The sequence below is a fragment of the Octopus bimaculoides genome, chromosome 15 (assembly GCF_046866305.1).
Source record: "Octopus bimaculoides isolate indiv1 chromosome 15, ASM4686630v1, whole genome shotgun sequence".
Lineage (NCBI taxonomy): Eukaryota > Metazoa > Mollusca > Cephalopoda > Octopoda > Octopodidae > Octopus > Octopus bimaculoides.
Window position 1 is genome coordinate 31,924,218 of NC_142942.1, and position 13,570 is coordinate 31,937,787.

The 13,570-nt window shown below is 33.2% G+C and overlaps 1 protein-coding gene across 1 annotated transcript in view; it reads right to left on the bottom strand.

The window, feature by feature from the left end:
- LOC106869376 (sestrin-3) overlaps positions 1-11,868 on the bottom strand; it is a 52,629-nt gene extending 40,761 nt beyond the window's left edge. The window contains exon 1 of the mRNA XM_014915098.3: positions 11,010-11,868. Coding sequence (XP_014770584.1) covers positions 11,010-11,075 — 66 coding nt within the window. The 5' untranslated portion in view covers positions 11,076-11,868. The remainder of the gene's footprint in view (positions 1-11,009) is intronic.
- Positions 11,869-13,570: the final 1,702 nt, after the last annotated feature.

Genomic DNA, 13,570 nt, shown 5'->3' on the forward strand with positions numbered 1-13,570 from the left:
CCCAAGTTCTCTGCACTTGAACTTTAAGTAGCACCAAGGTTAACTTTACCTTATATCCTTTTTAGGTATGAATAAGGATCAGTCAAGTACAGTGGTTGACGATTCTCTTCCTTCCTGTCTGTCTACAAGGCTTTGGCCCATGCAGTGAGACTGAAACCCAACATCATGTGGTTGGGAAGCAAATTTCTTAAGCAAACAGTCATATATACATACAAATATGCACTAACACACACATATAATTTATGCACATTATGTATGTATGTATATATATATATATATATATGTGTGTGTGTGTGTGTGTGTGTGTGTTCCTGCACACACACACACACACACACAAATGGTGATCAATTCCCACTTGCTAGAACTTGACTAGAATGCCTTCTGGAATTTATTTTGGCTCTGTGTAAGCAGAGTTCAAATTCCACAGGTCAAAGTCAACTTTGCCTTTCAGTCTTCTGGTGGGGGTGGGTGGGGGGATGAGATGTTGATAAGTGGTGACCAGGTCAGGGTGGTATTGTTTACCAGGATGGTATTGCTAGCAAGCTCAATGAGATATCTTTCAGTATCTCTTTCAACTGATTGTATCATGTTGAAATTCTGCTCCGAAAAAATATCCTCACTGAGACTTGGCATGGAGTCCAATGAGAAAACAAAAGACTGTTTATGAAACTAAGGAACTCATGATATTCTAAAAGAGCCCTATATATCTGGAGGGGTCAGAAGCTTACTGAATGTATAGTTATTATCTAGTACTCATGTATGCGTGTGGGGAGAGAGGGGTACGTGTGTTTTCATAAAACATTACAGAAATAATAGCAATTTTGAAAATAATAAACCCAAATGGCTGTGTGTGTAGAGGCAGCGCCATGCCATTGTAGACTTCACTTGAGCCTTGTATAATGTCAGCAGCTGTCAGAGACTGAAACACGATTTTTCTCTATTTTCTGAAGAGAAGGGCCAGTCTAGTTATGCTAAGGATGTACTTTCATAAGGAAAGATCTTTGGTGACTGTGAGGCTCAGCAATTTGAGTGATAGTGAGGGATGTAGCTGAGTACCACTCATGTTTAATAATGGTGTGCTGGTGTTTCTTTGATATCGGGTTGCTTTTTCTTTTTTCGTTTTTTTTGGGGGGGGGGGATTGGGAGTCAATTCCGTTAAGAAACAAGGTTAGAATAGCCTCACTGAAGGTCTCTATTCATAGAATCAGTGCAGGTTTAGCACGAAGTGTCTACACTGCATGTGGGTGACGCATGGTTGGGGAGGAACGGAGAGTTGTGTCATCTGCTAAAAGATGTGTTGCTGAATGTGGTGCTATGCAGGTCAATCATATATAAACAAGAGAGCAGAGGCAGAGGGATCGAAATCGAAGGAACATTAGGGTTGACAGGGAGTGGAATAGAAAAGCACAGTCAACAAGTACTATGCTGGTACGATCTGATCAGAAGCTACAGACAAGAGATGAGAGAAGAATAGAGAGTGTGGGTAGGAAGTTTTAATAGACTTGCATGCCAGATATGGTGGAAGGATTTGCTGAAGTCTAGGGCAACCACATCGCTTTTATCAAACTGCTCTGGAGTAAGATCCAGCTGGTAAGTGACATAGAACAGCAGAGATATCAACACCAGTAGCAAAGAAATCTACGTTTTTTAAACGTCTTCAAAGAAAATGAATGTCGATGGCTAACAGTACCACTTCTTAACTTGTGTATATTGGAATCTGAAGGAAGTAAGTATGGTTTCTAAACGCAGACACTTTATGTATGTATGTGTTACAAGTAATCTTCAGTACCGGCATAGAACATAAACCGATATAAGAAAGGAAAAGTTTCCTTGACAGGTTTGAAGGATTATTATCCAATGAGAAGTTTAAACTTTGTCTACTGTCTCTTGTCTGTCTGTACTGCATTTTCAACAGGGCACTAAACACCTCTGCCTATTTTACTTGACAGCTGATCCGATAAATAACCGACATACGTACTGTAAGTTCAGACTTACATGACATTGTGTGAGAGAATAAATATTCATTGAAAGTTTAAAATTTGATTTATTCTTCCACAGTATTTATATCTGTGTTAACCACACACAATTTAACAAAATAACAGTGCTATTACTTCACGCACTTTACCGACGCTATTCCACACTCATATCGCTATATATAATTTATATATATATTATATATACATACACACTTTATCGACGCTATTCCAAACACATATCGTTCTATATATATATGTGTATATATATATATATATATATATATATATATATACACACACACTACATATACATACGTAAGTGCGTATATATATACACATAATATTTATCCTGTAAAAAGAAATCAATCCCGCTCGAATGATTTCAGTTTAGAAATATATAAAAAGGATTTTTTAAAATATAAGTAGAGAATTGAAAAAAGATATTAGGGGAAAATATAGGGTGATGGGGAGTGGAATGGCGTTAATGTATGGTGTGATAGGAAAAAGCCGGCTGAAGAAAAAAGAGAGAGAAAAGAAGATGAAAGAGAGAGAAAGAAGGGGAGGAGAGAGAGTAGTAAAGGGAGGGTACTTCAACTGTGGTGGTTATAAATATCAGCTGTTCTGGTACATTCATACCGTCATTGTGGTCGGTGTAACTGTCACGCATAGAAACAACATGTGCATATACACACATATGGAACAGTACACACATACACAACACACAATCACACGGAAACAGCAGAGAAATAAACACACGTATACAGAGAAGCAGTAGACAAATACAAGCATATAGACCTATACATACACACACACACACACAAACAAGCACTGGAGAAATGCATATATATATATATATATATATATATATATATACGTTCATACATATAACACACAGGGGGGAGAGAGAGGAGAGGAGAGGTGCAAAAGAGAAAAGACAATAAAGTACGTGACTGAAAAGATTAACAGTTCCTTATATAAATATATATATATATATATATATGTATGTATGTATTTTATGATGCTGGGGATTAATAAAAGGTGAAACAGGAATGTTGTGACGTTGATAGGTTTTCCTAAAGAAAGGATGATTGGGAGGGGGGCACGAATGAGGTCAGCAGGAAACAGTTGCAGACACAGCAGAATATGCAGAGAAAGAAAAAGAGTTTGGGAAGAACGAAACAAAGAGAAAAACTTGATAGATTCCACAGAAATCGCAGTTTATTAATTAAATTAATCAAAATTAATTACACTAATCAATTAAACTAATCAAAGTAAGGACCAACTATAATAATCTATGAATGAGTTCGTCAATATATATATATATATATATATATATATACACACATATATTGTGTGTGTATGTGGACTTGGCTGGTCGATCGATTAAATGTAAGAAAGAGGGTAGCGAGGAAAACGAGATTGTGAAAATCAAAACGAATAGAAATTACTGCAGCCGAAATTCGAACCCTTTATGATCTTGTCGTGCATGTATAAAGAGAATGAGAAAGAAAGATAAAAAGAAAGAAGGAAAAGATTTGATAAGGCTAATTGTTTGATAAGAAGTTTGACAAAATGTTTATTCTGAGATGTTTAAAGAGAAGCAGCAGCAGAAGAAAGTTTATGTTTTAACAGACTGGAAATTTTCCATTGGAGTTCGTTTACCATAAATGTGAGGAGGAGAGGGGATGAAAGAGATAGAGAGAGGGGGACACAATAGAAAGAGAGAGAGAAAAATAGAGGATCATTTATAGAGGGTTGGCGACAGAAGGGGAGAAATAGAGAGAGGGTGAGGCAAGAGAGAGAAAGAGCATAGGGAAACATGACGGTAGAGAAAGGAAGGGAGGGAGAGAGACAGATATGATAAAACTAGAAAATAAAAGTATATTTTGTCAGTGGAATATCACGACGAGATAAATGAGTGAGGAATGAGAGAGAGAGTGAGATATGCCGGTAGAGTATAGAACAGAGTGAAAAGGAGATGATAATAATAATAATACAGAGAGCGCATGGGAGAAGCCGGTAGAAAATAAAATGGATAGAGAGTGAGGGTGAGAGATGTCAGTTGGCAAAATGGAAGGTAAGAAGAGAAAAGAAATGTAGGAGAAATCAGGTAGAGAAAATATGGATTAGAGATGTTTTAAATATGTTATAGCGGATGAGAAGTTGGGGGTGAGAACTTTGGATAGGAAGAAGAAAAAAGGAAAAGAAATCATTTGTACTGAAAAAGAAAAAAGAATGTATGTGGGTATAGGAGAGAGAGAGAGAGAGAGATTGTGACCCGAGACAGAAGTACTACGACATGTGAGAGAGTGAGACTTTGCCGGTTGTTGTATATATGTGAAAGACGAGAATTTTCCGGAACGAAGAGAGAAGACAGAGCCAAGGTGTTCGACGGTGGGTATATATAATGGCTGAAACAGAGGTGGGGAGTTAAGGGATGTGAAGTTACCAAATTTTGAAGGTGAGAATAAACCGGTGTTAGAGAGAAAGAAAATACAGGAACATTATATATATATGTATATATATATATATATATATATATACATACATACACACATACAGGAACATATGTGTTGAAAGGGAAGAAGGAACGACAAGACGAAATAGATTTGTCGGTATTGAATGGGAGAGGAAGAGAGAAAGAAAATTTACGAAAGAATGAAGGGAGAATAGGCAGAATTTAGCAGTGAAAGATTAGAGTCTATATATGTGTACAGCGAGAGAGAGATTGCTATGTGCAACGGTTTGGTGAAATTGAACCATGTCTCAGGTAGAAAAACGAATGAAAAGGTTAACAAGTGCAACAGAAAAGGGGCAATATGGTAACACGAAAACTTAAGATAAGAAGCTAACAATTCCCCTCCCCACTTTTCTTGTTTTCACCTGTGTTCTCTCAGAGTACCAAAGAACAAGGTACATATTGCTGCCACCTTATTCCAGGCTTACCTGTCAGATTAATCAGCTTATAAGAGGTCGCCTAACCTAGTAAAAATAGCCGCCAATTCTCCCTCGAATCACATCTTACCATCTTAAAGCGGAGAAGAAAGACATAGTGGGTAAAGTAGGATGCGGTACGCTATGACAGGATGATAACAGATGAAACAACTCTAATCAGAGACCTATTCTTTTAGGGTTGAACTAGTGTTCAGCAACTTGTTTTGGATTTTGGGAAATGTTCGAGTTCTGGGTGGAGGGAGGGTGGAACACAATTTCTCATTCATTCGGCTGACATAGAATCTATTTTATCACTTTTAGATTGATTGGCTTTTAAAACCTTTCCAAAAAAAAAGGGGGGGGGGGGTCATAAATTCTATTTTGAATAAAAAGTGCCAGTCTGTGTAACTAATTTTAGTGAAATTTAACTTTTCACTACTTCTGCGAGGAAGAACAGTGAGCGCAATTACCGTCTGAAATTAGGAAGGCAGTAAATGAGTTTGTGTGACATTCATGCCCTTTCTCAAAGACATCAAACAATGTCGAAGGATTAATGCGAAATCTTTACAAACCCTCAAGTTTGAGACAGTTGAACCAACGATTGAACCACTGTGTGAACTCTTAATCAGCTAGAAACAATAACCAAATGTCTTCGCACTCACAGTCCATCATCTTAAACACAAGATAATGTACTCTTAATAAGCAGGATGTTCACAACGGGAATGCTGTTGATCATGGCTCATCTGAATTACGGTTAACAGGAAGCGAAAAGAGAAAACATTGGGGTTTCTTTCAAACAATGAAAAAGCTGTTTCCAGTAAGCAGAATTGGCGACCCGGTTTCGATTCACATATGGAAGGGAAAACTCATTTCTTTTCACTTGAGTTGCGTTACTTTATTGTTGCTTAGTAAGTAAGAAATGAACATCAAAGAAATAGTTTCACATTCTCCTTCCATACAACGTTGAACGAAGCCTTCAAAATCTCAAGTTTTCTCATTTTGTCAAAGTTTTCATATCCAGGTGAGAATGAAGTCGTTTATTTATTTATTTATTTATCTTTTTTTTTTTTTTTGCATCGCACAAGAAAAGTAAATGTTGATTAAATTTTTCAGAAGCAATAAAATAAATTGCATTAAAAAAGAAAATCATAATAAAATGAATGCATGAACAAATGAGGGTCGATGAAAGCAGAGAGGAAAAAAATGAGAATAAGAGGAATCAAATGACAGGAAAAAGTTTGAAAATGAGATGAAAGCCGGAAGAAAACTGAAGAAATTGAAATGTGTGATGACAATTAATAGGAAACAGAGATTAGAAAGGAAAGGAAGGAAGGAAGATAATAGAAGAAATGTTGGCTATGGGTAGATTACAAAAGCAGGGTAAACTGGTGATATTAGAGCCGAGTGGGACTGGAAGAGTCTGAAAGAAGAGAATGAGAATAAAAGTGAGGAGATGGTGTAGACAGAAGGTAACAATGGTGAGAGAGGGCGTAAAAGTAAGCTGGTATAAAAGAGGCTTATAGAAAAGGACGGTTTAACGGGTAGGAAAGAGGTGGTGGTTATTGAGACTGATAGGGCAAGTGTGATAGAAAGAAGAGGGAAAGAAAGAAAACAGAAATAGAGAGCAGGGGGGGGGGTGTAAAAACAAAAAAAGAAGGAAACACGGGGTAGGTAAAAGGAAAAAAAAATGTAACTGAAACAAATAATGATGATGTGAAAAAGAGCGAGACACGGGAGGAGAAGCTAAGGAATAGTTTTATTTTAGCAACTTTGAAAATCGAATTTAGAAAAATTTATCAAAAGGTTATTTTTAAGACAAAAAAAAAAAAAGTTTGCCGAAACTATAAACAATCTTTCTTCGACATGTTTTAAATAAATATCATCAACACTTTCATCAGTGACACTTATTTGGTACAGAGAGGGGGGGGGAGGGACTGACAAGCATTCAAGAGAAAGGGAGAGACAGACAAGCATTGAAGAGATGAACGGAAACAGAGAGAGTGAAATACAGAGGGAGAAATAGAAAATAGAAGCTAAGAGAGAGAGAAAGAAGAGGAAAAGTAAAGAAAGGGAAGAGAGGAACAGTTAACAAATAACAATGTAGAAAAAGGCAAGATTACATGGGGATAGTGAGAAATAGAGGAAGACAGCGAGTAAAAAGTAAGGAAATAAGCGAGAAAGAGTGAAATACAGAGAATGAAAGACACGAGAGAAACAAAAAGATAGAAAGAGAATAAACATAGTAAATCATAGGAGAGAGACAGAAGTGGTGGGAGAAACAGCTGTAAGTTATCGAGAAGACCGGCGGCTTAAGGTGGTTTTCAGGCAAGGAAGCAGCCAGAGTGTGCAAGTATAAATATATATGCGAATAATAAAGTGTGTATATATATATATATATATATGCGCATGGTAAGTTGTATATTTATATATACAAATATATAGATACTTATATAAAGGACTCGACATTTTTCTACCTATACATAACTTCTGTTGATTATTATTAAATAAAAGAAACGTCCATACACGTGTATTTAACTGCATGAATACAATCCCACAGAACTGATTAAGCCCAAAATTTATATTTAACGAACGTACTCTAAGATCAAAGGTGTTCCAACCATGACCATTCCACCTTTGTGAGTATATCATACATTAAAATTTCCAATGTGATCCTCTTCTTTTTCCAGATAGTGAGGAGACGTTTAACGAAAACTTTGCTTCTATTTCTAGCATACTAGTCTTCTTTATTCCAAGATATGTTACAAGTGATTTAGGGCTACACACATAAATATGCATATACACGTGTCTATATGTACATACATAGCAACCAAACAGATGTACATCCATGCATATGCATGAATATATATATACGTGTATATGTATATATCTACATATATACATGCATAAAAATATATATACTTATATGCATGGATATATATATACATGCATAAATATATAGATACGCATATATACATGCATACATATATACACACACAAATATATACGCATATATACACATATACATACATATATATTACACACATGTATATAAATATACACATATATACATGCGTGTATAAATATGCATGAATATATATGTACATATACATCCATGATTATATATATATACATGGATATGTGCATGTATATACATGCATACATATACATATGCATATATATATGCATACATATACATATGCATATATATATGCATACATATAGATATATATATGCATACATATATATACATATGCATATATATACACATACATATAGATATGCATGCATATATATATATACACACATACATATATACAAATATATATACATATGCATATAAATATATATATATATATATATATATATACAAATATACATATAAATATATATATATACAAATATACATATAAATATATATATATATACAAATATACATATAAATATATATATATATACAAATATACATATAAATATATATATATACACAAATATACATATAAATATATATATATACAAATATACATATAAATATATATATATACAAATATACATATAAATATATATATATACAAATATACATATAAATATATATATATACAAATATACATATAAATATATATATATACAAATATACATATAAATATATATATATATATATATAAATATACAAATATATATATACAAATATACAAATAAATATATATACAAATATACAAATAAATATATATACAAATATACAAATAAATATATATATATATATATATACAAATATACAAATAAATATATATATATATACAAATATACATATAAATATATATATATACAAATATACATATAAATATATATATATACAAATATACATATAAATATATATATATACAAATATACATATAAATATATATATATACAAATATACATATAAATATATATATATACAAATATACATATAAATATATATATATACAAATAAATTATATATACAAATATACATATAAATATATATATATATATACAAATATACAAATATATATATATACAAATATACAAATATATATATATATATACAAATATACATATAAATATATATATACAAATATACATATATATATACATACATATAAATGCATATATATACATATATATACATGCATATATATATATGCATGCACATGCATATACATATATACACATCCAAATACTTTCATATATATACATACATGAATATACATATATATACACATCCATATACTTTCATATATATACATACATGAATATACATATATATACACATCCATATACTTTTATACATATATATATACATACATGCATATACATATATGCATATACACGCATACATACATACATATATATATATATACCTATGCATACCTGTGTATATATATATACATGCATATATACACATACACATATATATGTACACATACATATATACACAATATATGTACATACATATATACACAATATATCTACACACAGACACATGTATGTATACATATACATATATACATGCATACGCATATATATATACATGCATATACATATATATCTATGCGTATACATATATAGATGCATATATATATGTACATTCATATATATATATACTTATACACATGCATATATATAAACGTATACACATGCATATATATGCATAAATATACATATATAGTGACGTTTATAATGACTTTAGGTTGTTAAATTGCTAATAAGCCACTCATATTTATATATATAAATATGAGTTATATATAAATGAGATATATAATATGCATACATATATCTTTATACATACATATACGGACATATATATATATATATATATATATATATATATACACATACATGTTTATATACATGCATGCATATTTATATACATGCATACATATACGGACATATATATATATATATATACACACATATATATATCTATATACATGCATACATATATAAACATACATGCATATGCGCATGTATGTATACATATACACATGCTATACATGTATATTAAAGGACACGAATCTTTGAAGTGCCATTAGGCACTTAAGTTTTTCGTGTCTGTTCCGAGTCAGTGATGCCAACTTGAAATAAATGAAGGAATGATTTCCAACATGACGAATTTGGACTTAATCAGGACCCGAGATTTACTTGTAGAATGTGCAGTGGAGAAGTCGAATGACACTCTACCGTGGCATACATGCCTTTTTTTCGGCGACATTAGTGATTTTGTTCTATGAGAAGTTTTAAAAAACGAGGGTGAAATGTTCATGAACAGAAATGAGAACATGTGTCGCTGACTTGATTCTCAGGCAACTTTAAATAATGAATTAATATTTATTTCTTATTGTGATGGCCACGGATTTATATCGGAAGAGATGGTGAGCTGATGAGATTATGTGACATACATGCTTTTCACTTAGGATATTAGCAACACAAAAGAGAAGCGTGAAATTGAATATGTTTATCATTCTTTCAAAGGGTCGATAAGGATTACCTCTCAAATATTGGGGTAGATTTTAATAAACCTATGAAAAAAACCACGTTTTAAATGGAATTTATAGCCGAAAAGAACATGAAGAAAATAATGGCAACAGCTGAAAATATGGAGTGAATGAACGAAGAAGGAAGGAACGGAAGAATAAGAGTGAATTCAAGTAATTTGTTTTATTATTAAAGGAGAGATGATTATTTTTCAGCGAGCCTAGTCCGCGACCCGGTTTCGATTCCCTGTAGTAGCCATTTCCCTTCACAAACGTTGCTAATGTCCTGAAGAAGAAAAAGAAATATGTCACAATCTCATTTCTCTAGTCAAATTATAATGCATCTAAGGTATTGTATCCATGTAAGAAATACGTATTATTACTGTTATTATTTTTTTCTCATTATTATAATCAGCCTGTTGTATCCAGACTTCGAGAATATGCTTAAGTACCCAAACACCACCAGTTCTTCACCCCACAATAAAAATCTGTGGCCGTTTGTCTATGTTTGAAAGGATTATTGTTATTATTATGAATTATCATCATCATCATCGTCATTATTATTATTATTATTTAAAAGAGGAGAGAAAACAAGTGTTTGACTTACATCAATCATTGCAGTGACGCGGGATGTTACACGTTTGTGTTCTGGGCTTTTGAATGAGAGTCCCATTAAAATTGGTCGTTGACAGTGAAAGAAAATAGAATTAACGTTAATAAAACTAATAATACTACTAATGATAATAAAAAATAATGGTGGTAATCAAATGTCTAGTGGTGGAGAGATTCAGGATCACAGTTCGGGTGACGGCTAAACCACTAAATGGAAGTTTCCCCCTTTGACTGTTTTCTCTATTTCTTTGGCTTTTTTCTTCTCCTCTTCCTCCACCTTCTTCTTTCATTCTACTCCTCCTTCTTCTCAAGTGCTACAGCTGATCTTGGCAGCTCACGTTAGTAAGTTAATACATTCATATGACCCGATGATGCAACTCGGAGTAAAAGAGGGGGAGAGGTCAATGATAGCCAATCAGAATGCTCTATTTTTAGTGTGTTATTTCGTTGTTGTTTGTTTTTCCACCGTGATTAACAAAAGCGAAAACAGGAAGAAAAGAGAAATAAAAAGAAAGAGGAAGACAAGGACAAATAGAATCGAGAAGAAAATGAAAAAAAAAAATGCAAAGGAGTAGGGAGAGAATGAAAAATAGTTGAGTGATGGCGAAGGAAAATATAAAAAGGACAAGAAAAATCCGAAACGAAACGAATGATAAGCGAGGTGTAAGAGGGAAAAAAGAGGTGAATTTGGAAGATGGGGCGCAATGGGAAAAGAAAGCGAAAACAAGCAAATAAAAAAACGAAACGAAAGATTAATAGAAGTATGAGGGGAAAAGAATGAGAAAAACGAAAAGAAACATTAATAGAAGACAGAAAGAAAGGGCGGAGGATAAATGGAAAGAAGAATGTTTAGCAAAGGATTTCAAATTTGTTTAACTTAAAAAAATATTGGAGAAGAAAATACATCACAAAACAACATTCAACTAAATGTTTTCTCTTTATTTTCTGACAATAAGTTTATAGAATATATTTAAAACATTTTAAAATTATTGTACAACATAACTTTATAAGAAAACTATATATATTAATTTTAAACACATATATTGTTTTCAGGCTAAACAGCGTGTGTATGTATGTAAATATTTCTGGTTGTGTTATGAATGTATATATCTATTATTGAATGTAAGAGTTTGTTTCTGTGAATGTGCTAGTGTGTGTTTTGGGGAATATAAGTGGCGGAAGTGGGGAAGATAGTGCCCATTGACCCTTTACAGGGAGAGAGGTGTCCTCAAAGCAGTGACCTGACCCGAATGCTTGCAACAGAGTAGACTTTGCTAAGGCTACCCAAAGACCAGGTGGTGGTATTAATCGGGGCGATAGATGAAGTCTACCACTCAACATTGTGTGTAAGAGAGAGAGAGTTAGTTTATGAGCCTCGTTATTTAGTCCCATGTCAGCCCTGGTTGAGCAATCCTTTGATTAAAGGTGTTCCAGTTCTGACCATCTTCTGTTTTCCAGTTTTTTTAAAGATTATAAGGTGTTAGTCGAGCGAAATTTAGCTGCTATTTCTAGCAAGCCGAGCGCTTGTCAAGAGAACCCATCTTCATTTGGGACTGTTGGATGTATGTATATGTGTGTGAGCCCATTGACAGATACATTTGCTTACAATAACAGTCAAACTATCATACACGCACACTTGTTTCAGCAAGTGTGTGATGTAATAAAGTTCAACACAATAACTTGTACTTGCGTGTGTATGTATGTGTCTCTATTAGAATGGACGCGTGTGTGCGGTGACGGCTGTTGCCGTTTGATTTTGGGAACTAGTCCAAAAATAAAATGTCATCATGCCCAATGTTCTGATTGGCTGAAAAATAGGTGTGCAGAAATACCGAACGGTGATTGGTCGAGGAAAAGAGGTGTGTACGTGTCTTGCAATGTGTGTGCGCGCGTGTGTATGTGTGTCAACTTATTAGTCTTATGTATAACGTGCTGTATCCAGGTAGCTTATTATGGAACTTAACGGCCCTTTACATCGCAGGTTCAAATCCAGAGACAGCATTACAACTCTTCATATAATAAAAAATTTCCAACATAGATACTTTTACTTTATCGAATTGCCTTGGATAAGACTGATAGTGTTTCATTGCATAAGTGTATGTATATATGCATGAGTAATAATAACAATAATAATAATTTCAAACTATGGTACAAGGCCAGCAATTTTTTAGGGGAAGGGGCAAGTCAATTACATCGACCCCTATGCTCAGCTTGTACTTATTTTATCGATCTCGAAAGGATGAAAGCAAAGTTGACCTCGGTGGAATTTGAGCTTAATAATAATAAGAGTATATATATACTCCTTTACTGGTTTCAGTCAGACTTTGAACAGGCTAAGGCACTGCCTTGAAAGGAGTAGGCAATCATATATCAATTTCAGTACTTATTTCATTGTCTGGTACTTAATCTGTTCATCTCTTTTGCCAAACATGGATGTAAACTAACCAACACCGGTTGTCAATGTTGGATGGGATGCACAGGTACCTACACATATACGTATGTTTGTGAGTGGTGTGTGTGTGTGTGTTTGAGTGTACAACAAGCTTCTTCACAGTT